Raw genomic sequence first — 23,841 nt, 5'->3', positions numbered from 1 at the left:
AGCGATCTTGGCTCATTGCAACCTCTGCCTCCTGGGTTCAAGTGATTCTCCCGCCTCAGCCTCCTGAGTAGCTGGGATTATAGGCACCCTCCACTACGCCTGGCTAATTTTTGTATTTTTACTAGAGACAGGGTTTCACCATTGTTGGCCAGGCTGGTCTCGAACTCCTGACCTCAAGTGATCAGTCTGCCTCGCCCACCCAAAGTGCTGGGATTACAGGCATGAGCCACCATGCCCGGCCACAACAGCTCTCTTGAAGGACCTCAGTCACTATCCCTGAACAACAACATGAACACACAGTGCCATGTAGACATCAGGGCAGACCTGTATTGGTCTTGGCTGATGGCCAGTCCTAACATTTACAGAGCCAGGAACAGGTATAATGTGACCTCTAAAATGAACATAAGGAACCACTAGAACAATGTTAGACTGAAATTCTGAGTGGAGGATAGGAAACATTTGAGTTTACTTCGTAAACGTGATTATATTCAAACTATTCCATCCGGAGTAATTTTAGACTTAAGCTTTTGAAGGTGTTTCAGGGTAAGTGGCTTCATTTGGTTGACTCCAAAGATGTGTTTCTAACATTATGTCCTGTGACCTTAGCTTTGTAAGATAGTACTTGATGCCACAAATAAAAAAATCTTTGGTCAAATTAAGCTTGGGACACACTGGGTTCAAGAAAACAAGGAGGGAGAGAGGGATTGTTTACCAGAGGACTTCTGGTTTTAGTGCTAATATGATTGTGAAGCTCTAATTCAGGAATGGGAGTATAGCATTTCTCAAGTTTATTTAACCAGAAAACCTCACTTCATAGAATCTATTAAATACATCAAGAAAAAAAGCCAGGTGCAGAGGCTCATGCCTGTAATCCCAGCACTTCGGGAGGCTTAGGTCAGAGAATCACTTGAGCTCAGGAGTTTGAGATCAGCCTGGTTAACACAGTGAGACCTCATCTCTAAAAAAATTTAAAGTAAGTAAATGAATACAGAAGGGGGGGGGGAAGAAAAACAGTTTAGGAAATACTGTTGTCTAGTGTGCAGTAGTTAACCAGCTTCCAAGGAACTTTTTTGGCCCAAGTTCATTTAATAATCAAGTATGGGCACAAAGCTCACGTACAAGAACGTTCAGCACTGTCTTTTTTTAACTACACCAAGATATCTTCCTACTGAAGAATGGTTAAGTTAGCTATGGCTCATTTAGGCAATGAAGTATTATTTAGCCATTATAAATCATGTTTCAGACTCTCAAACTTAGAGGAATGGTTAAGGTCACGAGAAAATATTCAAAATATATTAAGAGAAAAAGCAGATTGCAAAAGTAGAGATATTGCAGGAGTTCAAGAGTGCAGGTGGGAGAGCCAGACTGCCTGGGTTCAAATCCTAGTTCACCACTTATTAACTGTGTGAAAGAAAGCAAAAGTACATGGCACATGGCAGATACTCAATCAGCATAAGATGAACACTATATGTTGCCTCCTATGGTGGGCAGAACAATCGCCTCACCAACAATGTCCAAGTCCTAATCCCCCAAACCTGTAATACGTTGCTTTACAGGTAAAAAGAACTTTGCAGTTGTGATTAAGTTTAGGTACTTGAGATGGGAAAGCTATCCTGAAATACCCAGTTGGGTCTGACGTAATTGCAGAAGGGAAGTAGGAGGGTCAGAGAGAGAGAGAGAGAGAGAGAGATCTGAAGATGCTGCACTGCTAGCCTTGACGATGGAGGAAGGGGCCATGAGCCAAAGAATGTAGGCAGCATACAGAATGAAAGAGGGAAGAAAGTGAACTCTTCCCCAGAGCCTCTGGAAGGAACACTGCCTGCTGACACATTGATTTTAGCACCGTCTTAGTTTGTTTGAGCTGCCATAAAATACCATAGACTGGACGGTTTGAACAACACACACTTATTTTCTCACAGTTCTAGAGTCTGGAAGTCCAAGATCAAGGTGCCAGAATGGTCGGTTTCTGCTGAAGGCTCTCTCCCTAGATTGCAGACAGCTGCCCTCTTGCTGTGTCCTCACACAGTGGGGAGAGAAGCAGTCTGATGTCTCTTCTTACAAGGGCATTAATCCTATCATGAGGGCTCCACTCTGTGATTTCATGTAAACCTAATTATATCCCAAAGGGCCCACCTCCAAATACCACCACACTGAGGATTAAGACTTCAGTATATGAATTTGGGGGAGGGGGTCTCAATCGAGACCAGGCTGGTCTCAATCCTCCTTCTGGATTTAAGGTCTAACTTTTAAAAAGCCAAGAATGGGAATTCCAAAAGTTCTGAAAATTATTTTGGTTAGATATTCATCCATAGCAGATGAATTTCAGACTTCTGCCTTCTAAAGCTGTAAGATAATGCATGTATAAGATAATGCATTTTAAAAAATTATTTTTATTACTAGAGACAAGGTCTCACTCTGTTGCCCAGGCTAGTCTTGAACTCCTGGGCTCAAGAGATCCTCCAGCCTCAGCTCCCCAAAGTGCTGGGATTACAGGCATGAGCCACTGTGCCAGGCTAAATGTGCATTTTTCACACTATTATATTTGTGGTAATTTGTCACAGCAACAATAGAAACAAATGCAAGTATCAACCCAATATTGCCTTCCAAGCACCTATGGGCATGGAGAAAATCTAGAAAGGTGGCTATTCCTGCAGGAGTAGGATTATGAATCACTTGATTCTTTTTACATTTTTTCTACAATAAGTACACATTAATTTTAAAATATAAAACAAACCAGAAAACTTTTCTTGTAAATATTATTAGCCCATGCTGAGAAAAGCAGATAAACCTGTTTGCTTTAACCTTTATGGACTAGGCAGATCCACAAGTCCTTCTATCATCCCAGGCCGTGCATACCCAGAGGAGCTCAGAAGGAAAAAAACTGTTCATCTCTGCAATGGTGGTGCTCACGAGACTGTAGCATTGCAAGGTAGACTAAGGAGCAAGGAAAGCCAATGAGTTTCACTCCAAGTTAGCTAGTGGTGTCTCCCATCATGAGTGGGAAAGCATAAATTGGTGTTTCCCGCTTATTCGTCATGAATAGTTATGCCACTGTGGTCCAGAGAAAGCAAGCCATGCCTTGGCTGTGCTTCTGGATTTTCCAGGCAAGACGGATTTCCCTTGGGCATCTGTGGCGGGCTGTGCTGACAGGGGGCAGAGAAAAGAATCTGCAATTCCTCCCACCCAAAGAACCCAAGAGACGGCTGCATGCACTCAGAATACAGCTGTTGTCTTCCCTGACAGCCCAAATCTTCCTTCTGGATTTCAGGTCTAACTTTTAAAAAGCCAAGAATGAGGATTCCAATAGTTCTGAAAATTTTGGTCAGATATTATGATTTGGGTGATTATTACACTCTCTATGCATGAAGTCTGAGGTCTTAAATCAAACAGCCTTTGTTTCCACATTTCTCAAAAGAAAAGAAAAAGCCATCACCCACTCGTATTTAAAAACCAAACTGAACCGAACAAAAGCACCCACCAGAGGACACGCCTCGGCCGGGGCCTCCTTCAATGACCTCCTTTCTTCACACAGCATTGGGATAAGGTTGCAAACATCTAAAGCGACCCACAAGTCACCAGAAAGAAATGAGCTCAGACTTGCAATTTCAATTTCGTTTCCTGTCAGTACAAGGGAACATCCTGCTTGTCAGTCCCAGAGTGCACGGACTTGTGCGGTTCCAGCTGTGACCCACACACCAAGAGCTGGTCCCTTCTTCTTTCATCTCCTCCTCTGAAGGCCCCAGGGGTGGGAGAATGTGATGATATGAATCTTCAGATTATAAACCTAGCTCAGAAATGAGAAATACCCCTGCTTGGCAAACAAGTCTGAGAAACTGTCAAATACTATTGCTTAAAGGTAAGTCGGGTTGTTGGACAAGTTGCTGACATTGGGTTTATCCCTATGAACACAACTGGAAGAGGATGAAAACTCTAGAAAGAAAGAAAGAGCTCTGTTCTTACAGGGCAGGGAGAGTTTAAGACCAAAAAGGAAAAAAGTTAAAACAGTAAGAGTGAAAATTATGGTGAATAGTAATTCTCCATCAAAATCCTTTTGTTAAGTACATTTCTACTAGCATGGCAGGCTTGGCTGTGTGCAGATTACCTCCCCCCAAAAGGAAAACATTTTTATGGTAATACATGTAATTTTATCGTCAATACAATACATTTAATGATGGATTTTTCACTCTTTAGTTTTTGAAATCATAGTGGACTACTGAAAACTCATTATTCCTGACCTCAAGTTTCCAAGAGAAATGTTAATTCTAAGGAAGTAACTGAAAAAAAAAATCCCAGCTAGGAATAGAAAGCAATTTTATCGTACGTGTTCTGTTACTTATCTCAGGCTCACAACTGCGCGAAAGAGCAACTCATAAATAATTCTACTAAGGCTTTCTGGACTTTTCTTTCTTGAGACAGGGTCTCGCTTTGTTACTCAGACCGGAGTCCAGTGGCATGACCACAGCTCATGGCAGTGCTGAACTCAAGCTTAAGTAATCCTCCAACCTCGCCTCCTGAGTAGCTAAAACTACAGGTACACAGCACTAAATTCAGCTATTTTTTTTTTTCCATAGAAACAGGGTCTCACTATGTTGCCCAGGTTGGTCTTGAACTTCTGGTCTCAAGCGATCAGCCACTATGCTTTTTCTTAAAACAAAAGAGCAACTGTAATGTTGTAATGTAATAACAACAATAATAACTCTTACTAGGAGCTTTTTATGTACCAGGCCCTGTCTCAACTTTTTTATGAGGCTGGTATAACTTTATTCCTATTTTACTGAGGTTTACAGAGGTGAAGTAACTTGGTCACAAAGCTAGCAAGTGGTGGAGTCAGAAATTAAGCTTGAGATACGAATCCAGAGAAGTGACTGTCACATTTTAGCATGTATTCTCCTTGACCAGCTTTTTTACATCACACTTTTTTTTTTTTTTTTTTTTTTTTAAGACAGAGTCTTGTTTTATTGCCCAGGCTGGAATACAGTGGCACAATCTTGGCTCACTGCAACCTCCGCCTCCTGGGTTCAAGTGATTCTCCTGCCTCAGCCTCCCGAGTAGATGGGATTACAGGCATGCGCCACCACACCTGGCTCATTTTTGTACTTTTGGCAGACATGGGGTTTCACTGTGTTGACCAGGCTGGTCTCAAACGCCTGACCTCAAGTGATCCACCCACTTCAGGCTCCCAAAGTGCTGGGATTACAGGCATGAGCCACCTCGCTTGGTCTTTGCATATAAATGTATACTTGAGTAATGGGAAATAAAAGAGAGACTGGTAATACTTGTGAGTTAGATACACACAGGTTTTGAGAAGCTTTTTACTTTACTTTCAAGGCCATGAGAAAGAAAATCTCGTTACAAGAACTACACATGTATTCTTCGGTGCTCTAATGGTCTGTCCACACACTCTCTCCCTGACCCACCTCACCCCTAGTTTTCCACCCCATACATATGTAGCACATAAAGATCAAATAGACCTGAAACGCCCATCTTCTTGGCGAATCACCTCCTCTTTGTCACCTGAAAACTATGCATCTGTTTTTGTACATGGCTGAGTTTGATTCCTCAGAAGATGCTCCCCTAACTAACTTGCGGCATGGAGAGGCCATGCAAAAGTAGGCAATGAGGACATCGCGTGGTGGCCCAGCACCAGCAGGAGTCAACCCAGGCATGTGGATATATCCGAAGACCCAGCACCATCAGCAGGAACAGCGGAACCTGCTTACACCAGGGAATTCAGCTGGTGGGGAACGTTCTGCTTTTTCCAAAGTTCTGCTGCCCAGAAGCTGTGATCGTAGGCTTGTTACAGAAGAAAGACTTCTGGGCCCACAGCATCTCAAGAGTGAGGCTGACAGGTAGGTTTAATCATGGCAGTTGCCCTTTCCAAAACTGTAAGGGTAATATCTAAAGAGAATGTGGAATTCTATACTTTGAAAAGTCCTGATTTCATTGCACACCTTCACCCCTTGCCAAACACAGCTTCAACATAGTCTTTTCTTACCAATTCCTTTCCAAATGGCATGCATTTTTCAAGAAAACATACTTGCTGGGTTTAGGTAAAGAGAACACAGGGAAGTGCTGGTCCAAGGAAGAAAGCTCAATTTTTTAAAAGGCAAGGAGAATAGTACGTAGTCATGGTGCTCAATGATCACCAGTCAACTAACTTAGTTGACTTTGACCCCACTGAACCAAAAGTGTTCATATTTAGTTAACAGAATAATGAACACTTATCCCTGCTCATCCTCAAATTTAAAAATTGCTTCCTTGCTTGAGTACCCAGTTCTTTCAAAGTTTTCAAGGAATGAGCCTGTTTCTGGAGTAAATGGCAGAGTTTCTTCCTGGGAAATAAACTTTCAAAAAGAACTCACAAGAGCAGCTAGGCTAGATGGTTGAAGTGGACTAAGTTAGTCCCTTGGCTATCTGCTCAGATCTTTGGACAGCCTGAGTGATTTTGCCTACTGTAATTTGGGGCATTGGAATTGAGTTCTGAAAGCAGAAAGGAATCATCCTGGGTCACTAGGGAAGCGCTGTTTCATGGCCTCTGAGAGTCAAATTTATACATCCAGGCCACTGCAAGAGAAGGATTGAAGAGCTACAGTGGCTCCTAAAAGGAGGATCAGGAAGGACCCAGGAAAATGCAGGGGTTTGGCATGAGACTGGGAAAGGGCAGAAGGAACCTGAGCTACAGGTTGGAGAGAGAAGCTATTACTGCATACCTCGCAGAGCAGGCTCAACAGACGGGAAGGAGAAGGTAGGGGAAAGAAGATGGTTTTTGGAGACAAATGAGAGCCTGAGTTTGAAACCAGACTCCCATTTTCACGCTGAGTGACCTTGGGCAACTTAATCTCTCTGGGCTCTAGTAGTAATACTTTGAAAAAGAATAATATTACAGATCTACAACTCTTCATGCATAATTCCCAAATCCAAAAAACTCTGAAAAGAAAGATTTTTCATAACTTATTTGGCAGTAAAACCTGACATGAGCTGACATGAGGGTCTCCTAGTCTTTCCCCACTTAATGTAACTAATTCTTCTTCTCAAGTTTTAGAGTAGAAATTTAATTTGATCACAGGGTGTTGCCCCAGAACCTGCCAGTTGTGTTAAACAATAGCATATTCATTGCATTACTTTTCTAAATAATAGTATGTACTTTATAAATTCTCTAAAATCAGAAAAAGTCTGAATCCAGAAATATATCTGGCCTCAAGAGTTACTTTGTATCTGAGAGGGCTCTTGGGAGGATTCAGTGAGAAAATGAGAAATGTCAAGTGTGAAATAACTAGTATTATATGCAGCTTTAAGGCCTTGATAAATTGTAACTACCATGATTAGACTTGTGTCACCAGAGAATGTTCTAGAAACATGGTGGTGGACAATAACCATCTGTGGACACTCCACAGTAAGCTTTAGCTAGCTTCACACAGCCAGCAGGGCTCCCACAAGCTGCACAGTTGGGGCCTGCCTTGCAGGAAAGAGAGGCACTGTGTACTACCGATGGAGAGCTCTCTCATCATCAATCCTTCCATCAGATGCTGACACAGGGGCTTCCCCCATGGAGCAATGAGGGCACCTCAAATGAAACCATGCCTCATCTGGCTCTAATTTAGCATGGCACACTCCACCAAGCTCTGCTTCATGAAGACTGTGTGGACACTCACAAACATATTTTTCCTAAGACTTTCCCTTGTGATATTTGCAGATAATGAAGGGGAAAGAACAAAGACCCAGTTAAGAATCTTTATAATAATATAATGATCACCTCATGTGGAGTCTTAATCTAAACAGACAGCAGCAGAAGTCAATACTTCCTGTACATCTTACAAAAGTAAGATTTATAACTATCACGTCTTTCCACATATTAGAAGACATGAACAGACACCCCAAGCTGTGGAACTTAATAGCAACCTACACTACCTTCTCTTTTGCCACTCTCCATAATGTAGGTCTCATGGGGTGAATGATCTGACTTGGTAGATAAATTCAACATCTGGCATGAAAACAGAAACTTTCAAAAAACCAAACAAATCATCACCTAACCGTGTTTGTCAGGCATGCTTAGAACTTGGAAGTGAAACCAGGATATCTAATAATAGACATAGATACTAAAGTGAGAACTGTTGGCAACACCAATATGAAAAGACATTTGAAAAGGTCTTAAACTGCAACTTCAATACACTGTTTGGATATCCCACCCCCTAATTCTTTCCTCAAGGGTGTTTTACAACAGTGTGTGAGTTACCCCTTCAAACCAGGCTCATGTACCTGCAAAGGTGCTTCCTTTATTCTCTCTCTTTTTTTTTTTTTTTTTAGACATGATCTCACTTTGTTGCCCAGGCTGGAGTACAATGGTTCAATCATAGCTCACTGCAGCCTTGAACACCTGGGATCAAGCAACCTTCTTGCCTCAGGAGCTTCCCAAGTAGCTGGGACTACAGGCATGTGCCACTACACTCAGCTAATTTTTTTTTTTTTTTTTTTTAAGAGATGGGGCCTTGTTATGTTGCCCAGGCTGGTCTCAAACTCCTGGGCTCAAGCAATCCTCTTGCCTCCACCTCCCAAAGTGCTGGGATTACAGGCATGCACCACCACCCCTGGCCTTCCTCCTTTTAGTCTCTAAGTGCCATCAGCAGAGGGCACACATGCACACACTATTGGGAGCATGGCTCCTCACATAACATACAGGGTGTTCACCAAGACGGCGCCGGCCTTCCGAAGTGCTCATAAGCAGGAAGAGCTCAATCCAAGCCTGTGAAATGGATTCATTACAACAGGAAGACATTGAGTCCATCATCTCACAGTGAAGGCAGGACAGCTCGGGGTTGTGTTCAGATAATTACTCCTTTAAAAACTCTCACAGGCTTCTCATTGACCACAGGGTAAACTCTAAAGTCTACAACCTTTCATGTGATTGATAGAGCTCTTGGTTGTCTGACTCCAAATCAATTTCTGTTTTGTTTTAAGTCTCTTCCTTTAACTTACTCTTAAATATCTCAAATGTGCCAAGTTCTCTATTCCTTTTGAGCCTCTCTTAGGTGCCCTTCCTTCTCCCCTACACCCCGAGCCCAACTTTACCCCTTCATTTCTCAGCTTAGACAGTAATTTCCTAAGGAAGGAAGACTTTCTTTACCCTCCAAATGACATGGTCTTCCTTGTTTTGTGCTCCTACAGGTCTCTGTGCTTCTCTGTCATAAAACTGCCTCATTTGTTTAATGTTGTTTCTCTTACTGAACCATTAAGTTCCCTGAGAGCAGGGACTATACATTTTTGTTCACCTCTGTATAAACAAATGTCATTCAAATTCTATTAAAGTGGAGCTTCTTCCTTTAAAAGTCAAATAAGGGCCAGGCATGGTGGCTCATGCCTGTAATCCTAGCACTTTGGAAGGCCAAGGTGGGTGGATCACCTGAGGTCGGGAGTTAGAGACCAGCCTGGCCAACATGATGAAACCCTGTCTCTACTAAAAATACAAAAAACAAACAAACAAAAAAATTATCTGGGCATGGTGTTGGGTGCCTGTAATCCCAGCTACTCGGGAGGCTGAGGCAGGAGAATCACTCGAACCTGGGAGGTGGAGGTTGCGGTGAGCTGAGTTTGCCCCACTGCACTCCAACCTGGGCGACAGAGCAAGACTGTCTCAAAAAAAAAAAAAAAAATGTCAAATAAGAACCAACAATGACTATATGCTTTTCAAAACAGAACTTCTATCATTCATTGTCCATCTTTTAAAAACAAAGACAAAGACACTAAAAGCAAAAACAAACATCATTTCCACACCTGGGGGATGGGGTTTCCGTCTAGATAACTTTTTGTATGGAAAGAATTAGAAAATTTCTCCTTCCTTACCACATCTTGGCTTGGATTTTATTTGCTTTAAGGTTTTAGGATTCCAGCATGCCACCAGCATGATTTCTACCAGAGAAGTTAAAAATTGTGTTTTTCATCACCTGGTATCCAATCATCAATCTGAGTCACACAACAAACTAGTGGAGTCACTTCTTCTGGCATGAAATATGAAATGTGCCACAGGAACTTGGTAATATCTCCATTCACAAAACCATTGGAGCCAGGAGTTCTGACCCTAGTCATGAATTGTCTAGTTTGGCTGCTCAGAGTCATGTGTCAGCCTTCTCCCTGATCATGAACTTGGAGGTTGGCCAGCCAAGCAATACTCCAAAGATTTCCAGGCATGAACAGGAAGAAAATTGTATTTTACATTCCATTTCTTTCAACTCATGTTGTAATTCTGGGAAGCCCGGGTGCCTGCTTAAATGTTCTACAGATAAACATGAAGAAATGACATGCATGCATATCATTATCATGATTGTACTCAATATGACATCAAGACTAGAGCAGACTTGCACGGATGAATTACTATCCCCCTGTAGGGAGCAGAAATCAATCCTATGAGGGTGGGATATGGGAGAACAGATCAGTATCAGCATGGAGGGAAGTACTGGGGAGATTGATATTGGGTTGCTGAGATGCCACTGGCAAGCCTGAGGATGCTGACTTGTTTAAGGCAACCTTGGCCCTGGTGGGGAAGCCTGATGGACAACAGCCAGTTGGGGAATCAGGAGAAAGCATTAAAATGTCTTTATATTAGACAATTGTTTATGTGCTGGAAATCAAGTTGGAGGTAATATGGTGAGGGGTTCGATTAACAGACAGAGCCAGAGAAACCTGAAAATACTCATGCTATGGTCTGAATGTCTGTGCCCGCCCCCCACCTTATTCATTTGTTGAAACTTTATCACCAATTTGATGGCATATATTAAGAAAGTCACTGCACTCTTCCTCTTCTTCCTCCCTTTCCTTTCCTTCCCAAACAATTCAGTCCAAAAGTCACTAGGCCAGGCTGAATAAGATGGTACCTGCTATAGTGTTAGAGCCCAGGGAGGGTAAGGAGGGTGTTGGTGAAGGGGGGTGGCAGTGGCCACCCAGAAATGATGTTGGAGCCCAAGTTTGGTGAGGAAAACAGGAGACTGGTTATACTGGAGTGAGGGGGAAGGAGGGCTAGTTAAATAATAAACATATTACAGATAATAGAAACTAAGTTTTTATTAAAAACAAAACCTTGTTGTCAAGGTGGTTACAAATATGGAAAGGGAGAAAGTATGAATGAGCCTTTTATTAAATAAGAATTAAAAAGCAATGGGGCAAACTCATGGTTTTCAAGAGGGATGTGTATAATTTCTAATTCTGTCCACTGAGAGTGCCTGGGGCCAGCGACAACGCAATAACAATGAACACAGCTAGCACCCAGATCTTTGTTTGTAAATACCATTCTCCATCATCAGAAACTAATGCTCTTCGGAGAGACGACTGATTTCAGGGTTGGGAAAGTATAAGATGAAACTGGAATATCTTGTGATGCCAGAAATTGAGGAAGCATTCAAAGGATAACGGGGACATCTCCAAAGGACATATAAGTTAGCCAGAAAGGGCTCCCGTGAGCAGTAACTGAACAAGTTAAGTATAAAAATAATAAAAGAAATGAATCATAATCCATTGAATATCACAGGAATCCATGAGATCATACCAACACAAATAAATGAAGTTTGATAAGAAGTGGGGTAAAAATTGCATAATACCAAAGTATTGCCCTGCAAAATATATACGAATTACAAAAGAAAAAAGTAACTACTGTGCAGAAGCCTGGCAGACACTCCCTCAATTGAGTGATCATAATCAATATTAAGTGATCAGAGTTGACACCTGTCCCCATAATGGGACAAACTAATACCACATGCTACCTGTTTGGATACAGTGAGAACACAGCATCAACTTGGTGGGATTCCTACCAAAGAGGCACAACCTGAAAATAATCATATGAAAGCATCAGAGACCCACATTAGGGAGCAGTCTACAAAATTGGGGGTGATGGGATATCATACTGGCAATTTACTCTCAAATGATTCAAAACAGAAAGACATTTGTACTGTACTTGAGAACTTTTCTTTAGGTTGGAGATTCTTTCAAAATTTAAAAAGTTAATGAGAAGAGTGACCTTGTGTTATTGTAGATTTGATGGAAGCCAAGTGTCAAGATTAGATTAAGATCTAGATGGACCAAGACAAGTGTCAACAATTATACTTTAGGGTAACGATTCTGAAATTTTCTCCGGTGAAGCATCAGTTTTTCCCAACCAGTCCATTATGAAGCAATAGCTTTATAAAATGCAAAAATCCCACACTTGGATTTCAGGACAATATCGTATTGCAATAAGAGTTTTCAAATGCTTACTCTCAATGTCTGAACTTAGAATGAACCAGTAGCAAATGATTTCTGGACTAGCTTGGACCACGCTCTGAGCAGTGTTTTCTACAGTTGAAGATGCGTGGATCCCTGATTGCCATCAAATCCACATGGAAAATCAAAACAACTGGTCACACTGTTATCCAAATGGTAGTAATAATAATTAGCACCCTAATTAACATCAACCATCTACACAAAGTATTCAAAAAAGGGACCGCCCAGGCAATATGAAGGGATTAAAGACCTGCCTTTGTGAAGAGTCATTCAACTTCTCCAAAGGGGTCACATGACAAGAAAAGATGCCCCTACCCCTGATTCCAAAGTAGTTGCTTTGTGGTGACTTCAGAAGAAAAATCCAGTTACACAGAAGATGAACAAGAACATTTTGCATGGACCAGTCTGCAATGCCAAGCTATGACTATCATTGCTGGGAAGGGAACCAGCATTCAGAAGGGGTTAGTCAGTAGAGGACAGCTCCCAAATCAGATGGGTTTGATTTAACTACAGATACTGAAGGTCAAGCTACTGATTCCAACATAGTCCACACACAGGCCCACTCTGGTTCTATGCTGCAAACAGCCTCTCCTTCATACAACGGCAGGCTTTCAGGTAAAAGAGAACATTTCTTTATAACAAACCAAGTCCAAAGCAGAACAACAAAAAAGGAGCGATTGCATCCTCTGGAAAGTGGTAAACTCCATCCAAGCTCAGGATTCTTCTAGAGGACACTGACACTTTTGTTGCATGTCCCTGTATGCTGGAATTCTCATGCTAGTGTCCCCCCAACACTTACTCCAGACACACACAGAGGCTCCACATAGAAACCCATGAGCTGGAATCAACAACAACAGACTGCTGTGGCATGTCTCTCATGTGAGGCTCCTCACTTACCTGGGGCAGTTTTGTAGCAAGTTCTGGAGGGCAGCGATGGGGCGTTCTTTGTCCTGGGGCTCTGTGTACTCTGCAAGACTTGTCTCTGCCTCTTCAGCTCCTCTTCCCTTTCCTGAGCTGCTCGGATCTCTTCCTCGATCATGGACAAAGTCCGCTGTTTCCTGGACCTCAGCTTGAAGGGTCCAACCATCACGTCAGATTCTTGAGTGGCCAGGAGGGAGGCTGTGCTTCTCAGCTCAGCTGCCTCGGAGTACTTGCTGAAATAGCTTCCTTCGGGCCTGGTCTCCTCCATGTTAATTGGGCCACTGGGTTGCACAGCCGGCAGTGGCTGGGGGGGCCCCCTTTCCCTGAGTGCCCTGTCTTCAGCAGGCAGAATCTTTGGTAATACATCCCTTTTCTCTTGAACAGGAGAAGACACCTGAGGTGGTTCAAACATGCTCTGAGGCTTTTCTGAGCTGAAAGCCCCAGCTTCAGCTTCCTCTAGAGTTGTTTCAGGTCCCTGTTGCTCTGCTCCATCCCTGCTGGTTTTGGACACAGCTTTATCCACCTGCTCGGCTATGGCTTGTTGAATGGCATTCTGCACCAGGAGACCAGCCTGATACTCCAAGGGATCGTCAACCGACGGAGAGTCCCCCAGCGTGGAGGAAGGGGAATAGAAACCATGATCACTAAATGACTTGGAGATGCCTTCTCCTCGGCCCTCTGAGGGGTTGTCAGTTTGTGGCGTCTGCGGCAGAGAAAAATCAGCCAGTGAATTTTCCTGGAGGGCATTGGTTGTCTCATTGGAGGCCCCGCTGTCACTGATATTGTCCATGCTGAAATCATTGGATAGGGTCTCCAGGACCGTGGTATCCTGAGACCTCACCGACAATTCATCAAGACCAGAGTCAAGCTCCTCTTGGGTCAAGGAGACATTGACGGATTTTGAGAACTGATCCAAAATGCCATGGTCATCATCCTTGACCACGGTGAGGACGGCCCGGGCGCTCGTAAATTCTCCATCCTCTGCCCACAGTTTAGATAAGGGCCCACGTTTAGAAGGCTCACTGTAGGGCCCTTCCTTCCCCTGAGGGGCTGTGTTGCCCTGGCTTCCTGCTGCCAGTGGGGTCTCCAGGGCAGCGGGGGATTTCTGTCCCTTGGTGGCTGAGGGACCACTGTCTTCTGGAGGTCCCCCGACAGAAGGTGGTCTCGGATTAGTCAGTGGCTTGTCTGAGTTGACTGACCCCAGAGGCCTGTAGAAAGGCTTGATGGAGAACAGCCTGGGTGTACTCTGGCCCTTGGCCACTGCTTGCCTGGAATTCTCCATCAGCTGAAATTGTTTGCGAGCAGCAGAGAAATCTATCTGCTCTGTGACAATGTCCTCCTTTGCTTTGTCAATCATGCTTGCGCATTCATGAGAAGAGGTAGGGGCTGTGCAGAGCTGCGATGGGGGCTGCTGCTGCTGCTGCTGCTGCTGCTGTAACTGTTGCTGCAGCAGCAACTGTTCCTGTTGCGCCCTTTTCTCCTTGCGCTCCTTGTACTTTTTGTGTGACTCCAGATGTTCCTCGTCCAGCTGCTCCTCGATGGTTTTCTCCTGCGGGGGATTCCACCATTTTGCTGCAATGCCAGGATTCTTCTTGACGGCCTGGCTGCGGATGAGCTCTCTCCTCTCCTTTTCCAGCTCCAGCATCTCTTCCGAAGGCCTCACTTTTCTAACGCAGTATTGTTCTTTCTCACGCTCGTCATCCTCAAAGAGTTTGGAGGGCTTCTTGTCCTCATGGAAGGCACGCAGCTCAAACTTGGCCTCCTTCTTCAGTGTGGTGAGAGTGAACTCTCCATCTCGGGAAGAACACCATGAGCTGGTTGAGGAGCTGGGGCTGACAGGGGCCTGCAGGCTGTCCCCCAGTGCATCTCTAGGCTGGCTGGGGGAATGGCCATTTGTTCTTTCTGCCTCTGCCATGGGGTCAGGGCTATTACTGAGCTCGATGTGAGGCGGTGCCTGCTGGCTAGCTGTTCTCTCAGTGGGTTCTGGCTGGGTCGTCTCGTGGACAGGGGGGCTTAGGCCGCTCACCAGGACCACTGCACCAGGCTCTGGGGAGGATGATCCATTGAACGTTCCGTCCACAGCAGAATCACAGCAGTTGGCCTCCAGCACCTCATCTAGATAGCGGATCTCTCTGGCAACATCGTTATCCAGGGATTCGTGGTGATCAGTGAGGAGGCCATTATGTGGGGGTGAATAGAAAGGGGAAGGGTGGTCCATGGGATGTGGGGTAGAGGTGATTCCAGGAACACTTTTACATTCTGCAACAGACACCTCAATTTCCATGTTTTTGTGATCTGGGGAAAGAGAGCTGGTAGCAGGCTCCAGGAGGGTGGCACTATAGTCGTCTCCCTCGCTTTTTAGCCGGATATCATCCTCAGAAAGCTGAGGAGGCTTCTGGAATAAAGAGAAAACAAAAGTCAGGGTTAAATACTGCATCTCTTATGGATGTGAATGCTGACAAACTGACTCATAACTAAGAGGAAGGAAAATGGAAACCACAGTGACAAATTCTTTTGAATAGAAATTTCCTAATAATCCCTTAAATGTTCATTTTCTTGTAGTAACGGGTGCCCAACCCTCTCTATTTTACAGATTCCATTTTGTTTACATGCTAGTGCCATTTTTAAATTTTATCTACTAAGGTGGAAGAGATTACATCATTATTGTACCAGAGTCTTCCCAAGTATTTTGTAGCAAATGATTGCAGGCTATGCAATAGGACTATTAATAGGATTGCAAAAAGAAGGTCCTTTTGTATGAACACATCTTTAAAACATATGACTCTCTGCCAGATGTAATGCAGTTATTCTGGAGACAAGAAACTTTTTGGAAAATCTTTCCAGAATAAAATACTGGAAAATAGTAGATCCCTTTAATGGCAGCACATAGGCTACAGTGCCTCACTGCCATGGCTGTAACTGACCATGTGCCTTATAAACACCATCACCAAAGCCACTGACTGCACAGCTCTGTTTTCTGGGATTGCATCAAAATAATACTCTTTAGTTAAGAAGTCAGCATTGCTTTGAAAAACTAATGGCCAGTGGTACCTCTCCTCCAGTTTCTTAACTGCTTTATATGTGGTATCTTCAGTTTGTGATTCAATAAGAAAACTCTATCTTCTTAATGTTTTAAAATCCATCATATATATACATATATACACACACACACACACACACACACACATATATATATATATATATTTTTTTTTTTAAAAGATGGGGTCTTGCTCTGTGGCCCAGGCTGGAGTGCAGTGGTGCCATCTTGGCTCACTGCAACCTCCACCTCCCAGGACTACAGGTGTGGGCCATCACCCCTGGCTGATTTTTTTTTTTTGTAGAGACAGTTTCTCCATGTCACCCAGGCTGGTCTTGAACTCCTGTATTCAAGCAATCTGCCCGCCTCAGCCTCCCGAAGTGCTGGGATTACAGACATGAGCCACCATGCCCAACTTATCCATCCTATTTTTCTACCAGTTATCTAGCCTATGTAATTTTGTTATTTGGCATTAGAAACATTAATTTTCAAATTATAAGATGATTTTCTTTTTCATATCAAAGGACTCTGGCTTATCTCAAAGAATTCCAGTGAAGTATAAACTTTAATTAGAGCTACCCTCAAGGACTTTACTAACACCTAGGTCGGCTTTGTCTCCCTATCTCAAGTTTATAATGTGCCTTGTATTATTGACATAGGACAATGCAAAACTGCAAGAGGGTGTAATCTTCATTTATCTAAGGTTTCAACAATTTTAAATGCTTAGAATATTAAAGCACCACCTTGGGATGATTCTCAGGAAATTAATTTCAAAATCCTTCCCAAAAAAGTAGATAATTATGGATTTGTTCTTAAGACCTAAGAAAACACAGGAGTTCACCGTAAGTGCTCTACATTGCTGTCAAAATGTGAAAAACTCTCTGGGTTATCCATGAACTGGGGGGTTTCCTTCAATCTTCATTTCTCACGTTTCCTTTCAGACTTACTTAAATTATTCAAGTAATGTGTATGTCTTCTCCATTAACATGCACGAATAATGAGTATTCCTCTTTTGTCAACATCTTCCGTTCTCTGATTTTCTTCCAGTCTAGGTCTGGTCTTTGTTAAAGAGTGATATTTAACACAATATTTATAATTGCTAACATCTTTATTTTTTATTTTTGACCATCATTAAATAGTAGTTTTTGCTGCTACCTTCCTATTTTTTTTTTTTTTAAGAGACGGGCTCTTGTTCTGTTGCTCAGGCTGAAGCACAGTGATGTGATCATAGCTCACTGCAACCTTCCAACTCCTGAGCTCATGGGATCCTCCTGCCTCAGTTTCCCTTAGGACTACAAGTGGGCGTCACCATGCCTGGCTAATTTTTTAAATTTTTTGTAGAGATAGAGTCTCACTATGTTGCCCAGGCTGGTCTCAAACTCCTGGACTCAAGCAGTTCAGCCTTGGCCTCCCCAAAGTGCTGGGATTACAAGCGTGAGCCATCCTGCAGGGCCAGCCCTTTTAAAACTGTTAACTAAACTTTTTGTTGGATAAGGCATTGTCGGTAACTTCTACTCATATATCGTTAAGAATTACACAAAATCTGAATGCTGAAACTTACTGGCTGCCATTCAATTTCAAGTAAACCTAAGCCAAAATTAGCCCACTCCATGGAAAATTATTATTAGAATAAGAAGACAAAGAGAGATTCATGGTACTGCTAAGATGAGTCAGATTACCTATGGCACCCTTACCCCTGGCTTCTTTTGGCTAATGACTCACTGCTGATATTCTGCATGGGAACAACAGAGCTCTCCTTCTATCCTTTTTGGCTTCGGGGTTGAGGTGGGCGGAGGGGAGTGGGAAAACAGTAGGAAGCCGGTAGGACTGAAATATGTTTAGAAAACACTGCTCTCCTGAAACACAAGATGCTTTAGAATACTTGAGGAGAGGAAGAAGGGCAACGTAATAGTAAAGGAAACTAAAAGGCAAATAATTAGTTCTATAGTTTCATTAATTAATCCATTCATTAAACATGAGGGGAACTTATTCTGCAGGGTCACAATGAAATTAGCAGCAACAATAAGCTCCAGAAGACAATACCGTTTCTTAAAAAAAACAAAAACAAAACCCGAGTTCCCTGTACTTCCAAGAAAGCCCTAAGTCTCTTTTAGAGTTTTCTTACTCTGAATCAGGCAAATGAAGAACTTGCCTCTCTTTGTCTCTTGTTGCTAATCAGAGGAAGGAGTGATGGGGCTTATCTCCAAAGCTGTTTCCCAGGAAGCTTTTCTGCTCCTCACATCAGCATTGTCCCTTTCTCTTGAATGTTTCACACATCAAGCGCTCAATGATGAATGAGCAGATGCCTTTCCATGTTTTCTTTTTAGGACTCAACAATTGAACAGCTCTTTCTAAGGCACTCTTTTTGAACTACAAATAGTTGTTTTGGTACCAAATTTTTAAAATCTAAGACGAGAATTTGACAATATACTTTTGCAGTTGTCTGAAAAAAATATATAAAACTGCCATTATCTTTGAATCAGAAATTAATTTACAAGTAGTTATGTCTTCTGTGATCAGTCAAACTGAGATTTTAAAATATGCTAGTTAGTTGGCAGGGTGCAGTAGCTCATGTCTGAAATCCCAGCACTTTGGGAGGCTAAGGTGGGTGGATCACTTGAGGTCAGGAGTTTGAGACCAGCCTGATCAACATGGTGAAACCCCCTCTCCACTAAAAATACAAAAGTTAGCCGGGCATGGTGGTGTACAGCTGTAATCCCAGGTACTTGGCTTGAGAATCGCTTGAACCTGGAAAGCGGAGGTTGCAGTGAGCCAAGATAGTGCCACTGCATTCCAGTCTGGGCAAGGAAGTGAGACTCTGTCTCAAAAAAGGTTGGGTGCGGTGGCTCACGCCTGTAATCCCAACATTTTGGGAGGCCAGTGTGAGCGGATCACTTGAGGTCAGGAGTTTGAGACCAGCCTGACCAACGTGGTGAAACCTCGTCTCCCCTAAAAATACAAAAGTTGACCAGGCATGGTGGTGTACACCTGTAAGCCCAGCTATTTGGCAAGAGAATCACTTGAACCCAGAGAGCAGAGGTTGGAGCATTCCAGCCTGGGTGAGGAAGTGAGGCTTGGTCTCAAAAAGGAAAAAAAAAAAGAAGAAGAAGCCCACGCGGTGGCTCACCCCGGTAAGGCAGGCAGATCACCTGAAGTGAGGTCAGGAGTTTGAGACCAGCCTGGCCAACACAGTAAAACCCCGTCTCTACTAAAAATACAAAAAATTAGCCAGGCGTGGTGGCAAGTGCCCCTGTAATCCCAGCTACTTGAGAGGCCAAGGCAGGAATCTAGGAGGAGGAGGTTACAGTGAGCCGAGATCACGCCACTGCTACTCCAGCCTGGTTAATAAGAGTGAAACTCTGTCTCACACACACACACACACACACACATACACACACAAAAGGCTAGTTACTTGTTAAAAGTCAAAGTTAGGGGGGGTTCCAGTGTAATTTGGGATGAATCCTTTCCAATACATTTTTTTAAACCTCTAGACACTGGAGGGTGTAAACAGGAAAGAGGCCCTCCTTCTTGTGAGCTATATGGCATCCAGTCCCCCTTTCCCATAAATTCAGAAAATTCTTCCTGACACTAAATTCCATCTACTCAGGGAGCAGCAGGTTTAACCTCTAATTGGTATGGAAGTATTTAAAGAGATAAACAACTCTGAATTACTGATTCACAATCATGCACCAGAGGTCTTGAGGTTTTGTAAAGTTAGACAACAATGATAACAAAAGAGCGAATTCCTGAGTTCCACTGTAAGCAGTGAGAATTTGCCTTCATGCATGATGGCCTGATGGAATCAAAGCCACTGGCAACTACACCAGGTAAATAAAAATGGGCTGGAAATCTAACCTATCCGGATTGGGCAGGAATCTGGGCTTGGTATCGTCAGATGATGTCTTGTTTAAACCAACAAATGCTTATTGCTCTCTTTGAAGATAAGAAGGTCCAGAATTTTCTCCATGCTTCAGATTAGGTAAACGTGATTCCAGATTTAGATAAGATGCACATTCATTCAATCAACAGGAAAGTCCTTTTTGAAATGAACTATTTCCCAATGCAAAAAAACAGAAGGATATGAAAGAATCATCAAACTGGGTTTTCTAAGGTCAGAGAAAAACTAGGGTGCCAAGGGGCTGTGAGAGCTTTTTAGATCGGCCCAGCTCACCCTACAGGTAGAGCTCTAACACCATGACACAGAAACCTGCCTTTCCCACTAAATTCCTAGACTAGTTAACAGCTGGTTAGGATGTCTACCATTTACTTCCAAATACTTGGTCAGGGGCAATTTAATACAGCTGTGTGCTTCTGAAATCAGTTTAAATTACATTCCAGGGTCTGACAACCACCCTAACTGGGAACATAAACTCAAGAAATGGTCATCTAGGATCTAATGAGAGATCCCACACCCCACAGGTGGCTTCCTCCAGTACTTAGCTCTCTTGAACTCCGGAGAACCCCTGAAGCTTTGCTAATTGGCATAATTAAGGTGAGAAATAGGTTTTCATTAGTGAAATTAGTGGCCTGTCAATTAGCATAATGAATGTTAGAAATCCGTGAAATTGGTAGTGTTCACATTTGTGGATTAGAGATCTTCCTCACCCTTTCATGAAGGGGATATGCCAATAGAGTGAGCCCTTTGGTTTATACGCCCTTACGGATGGTGTTTGAGGTTTGAGAACTAACTATTCTTGTTTCTAGCTTTTGGTTCAGGGGACTTTGGTTGCTTAACACCCACTAAAACGGTAACATAATCCTGTCTTCATAAAGTTCCCACATCTGTCTTCAGGCAAGGTTGGGGGGTAGCATCTAGAAACTTAGGGACCTGAGATTTCTTCATACCACTTTTTACAAATGTTTATTTAACACAAGTCTGTATGAGTGCCAGAATTTGGTCCAAGAGACCTGTGTTTAATATAACCTGGTAGCCAGGCTGCTACTAAAGTCACCTTTATCTACCAAAAAGTGTTTAATAGTTTTGCAAAGCAAATTAACATGGCTTAATTTACAACACAGGTGCCTATCTCTCCACCTAAATAATGCAGAAAATGTGGTAATTCAGAGTTTGGCGTCCAAAGACCAGAGTCTGGGGTCATTTCTTGGCTCTACCTATAAAAGTCCTACCAGACTTTTTGTACTATAATTATGGAATTCTGCCGAGAATAGAACTCCTTCGTAAGCAGGACTAATAATATCTCCCAAATCTGTTTTGAGAATTAAGTTAGAAAATGTACTTAAAAGCACTATGTAAACTGTAAAACGGTTAATGCAAACGTTCACTATTATTAAGCCATTTTACACTGAGGTTTAAATGACTGATATTATATTCTTTCTGGCAGCAGACTGAATTTCTTTTGGGAAAAGAGCAGGAGATTTTTAGAAGAAAAGAAATCAACAAGAAAAGATTAAAGAAAAAAGGCCCAGGAAAGACTCAAAGTCAGAACCCATGGCAGCTCTAATCTCCCTAATCTTTCCCTAACCCCAGATCCTTACCTGTGAATTTTAGTAGAAGCTGAACCCAACTAGGAAGATACAGTTGTGCTGCAACAGAGAGAGTAATTTCACAAAATGTCCTTAAAAGTTAAGCCCTGAAATGCAGTAAGTAGAATAAGTAGTCAAGAACCACCAGACCTGGGGCTCCAGTCACATGGGAAGCAGAGGAGGGGTCACACACTGGATAAAACAGAACCCGGTCCATCTCCATTACTCAGCTAGCCAAGTAAACGTACGAGTGAATGAGACACCCTGACAAGCCTGTCCTGTGAGCATCTGTAAGTGTGGCATCCCCATTTTCTGGCTGACACACGTCTAATAGCTTATCATTTCATAGTACATGCACATACATATATATGTCAGCTGATGCTTGAAACATGGCCCTCTGTTAAGTGGGAAAGGCACGAATTTTATTTCAGTCTTAAAACTTCAAAATAAGAGGTATAGAGAAATAAAGAGACATTTCCCAAGATCATCTGGCTAGGAAGTCCCCTAGCCAGGATTTGAAGGTGCGTTCTTCTCATTCTATCCTGATATATCAAAATGCATTCTCAATAATAGGAGGCTTTTGAAATGACATGGGAAATGGTAAGAAGAGTGGATGGATCAAAAGAGAGTTAGCTTGGCTTTTTGGTTGATCTTTTACTTGCTTGAATCTCCACAGATGATGTGAGACTCACAATTTAGCTTTAAAAGTCAATGATCCCTTTGCCTTCTTTATTCAGTCTTGGTCAGAGACAGATGAACTCCCTCGAGACTTACTCTCTGGAGACATATCTGCTGCTCTACGTGTCAGCTAGAAATGTGACTTCTTGGGCCAGGTGCGGTAGCTCAGGCCTGTAATCCCAGCACTTTGGGAGGCTGAGGCGGGTGGATCATGAGGTCAGGAGATCAAGACCATCCTCCTGGCTAACATGGTGAAACCCCGTCTCTACTAAAAATACGAAAAACTTAGCTGGGCATGGTGGTGGGCACCTGTAGTCCCAGCTACTCGGGAGGCTGAGCCAGGAGAATGGCGTGAACCCGGGAGGCAGAGCTTGCAGTGAGCCGAGATCACGCCACTGCACTCCAGCCTGGGCAACAGAGAGAGACTCCATCCCGAAAAAAAAAAAAAAAAAGAAATGTGACTTTTTGCACAGTCTGGGGGTTTCACCCTCTAGGCTCGTCTCTGAAGGGGTTCTGTTTCCTCTGGCCACTTGCCAGAGGTAAAATATTAAGATCCCATGTCGATGTCATTGTGATGGACAGTGTGAGAAAAGGCTGCAACTACTCACCAACACCACAAGTGAGATTCTAGAAGCCTGTTTACATTTGCACAGAAAACACAACAGCAGGGCCCTGATCCCTGACTCACTGGGCATAGACACCCATGGGTTCTTTCTGCCCAGGGTACCTAGGCCTGCAGCTAGGCATGTCATAAACAGAAATAACTTTAAGGAAGTGCATTTTCCTTAGCAGGCCTGCCTGAGCCCAGGCGGAGAGCAGAAAGGTGTCCTTCACCACAAGGACAATGTTCACTGTGTTCACAGCCTCCGCTCTGCCCCACCATCCTCAGGCTGTTAAAGCTCGACAGTGTCCCTAACCCATCTCGACCTCCCAGGCTCCTAGCCTAAATGCACAGTGTGACCCAAATTACTCAAACATCAGGCTGTACAACCAGGTTTCTCTGCTCTGAATAACCCAGATTACTTCCTACTAAAGCCATGACATTTAAATTAGAAATGCTTTTCTCCAGATAATAGGTGACCCGATCCTTTAATCCAGTTATTTATAAGTTCCACCAAAAATACAAACTCACTCTTGGCCTAGGAACAGAGGCATGGCTATAAAACAAAAATTCTTCATAGCTGTGAAATCAGAGAGTATCTCCGTTTTCGCTTCTCATCCTGCCTCTCTTTTGTAAGTCACGTTTTCAGTACACAGGACGCAACGACAATCATGATGAAGAACTGGTTCCACGAGCTATGCGTGGCTGTCTTTAGAGAGGTTCTTCCTAAACTTTTAACTTTCTGGCTAAGTCAGGATGTCTCCAGCACTAAGGCAAATGCAGAAGGGGTAGGGTGGGGTGGGGACCAGATACACTGGGAGGGTGTGGCCACTGCTCAGCTCACTGGGGTTAGTGCCTCATGGAACCCAGCATTGCC

General features: G+C 43.2%; 1 protein-coding gene across 4 annotated transcripts in view; it reads right to left on the bottom strand.

Moving 5' to 3' along the window:
- AKAP2 (A kinase (PRKA) anchor protein 2) overlaps window positions 1-23,841 on the bottom strand; it is a 128,830-nt gene that overhangs the window by 20,683 nt on the left and 84,306 nt on the right. For all 4 annotated transcript variants that reach the window (XM_011954593.1, XM_011954594.1, XM_011954592.1 and 1 more), the window contains exon 2: window positions 13,141-15,559. In XM_011954593.1, coding sequence (XP_011809983.1) covers window positions 13,141-15,448 — 2,308 coding nt within the window. In that variant the 5' untranslated portion in view covers window positions 15,449-15,559. The remainder of the gene's footprint in view (window positions 1-13,140; window positions 15,560-23,841) is intronic.

The sequence above is a fragment of the Colobus angolensis genome, unplaced genomic scaffold (genome assembly GCF_000951035.1).
Source record: "Colobus angolensis palliatus isolate OR3802 unplaced genomic scaffold, Cang.pa_1.0 Scaffold386, whole genome shotgun sequence".
Lineage (NCBI taxonomy): Eukaryota > Metazoa > Chordata > Mammalia > Primates > Cercopithecidae > Colobus > Colobus angolensis.
Note: the sequence above shows the minus strand (reverse complement) of the source record. Positions and strands in the feature narration are given on the sequence as shown.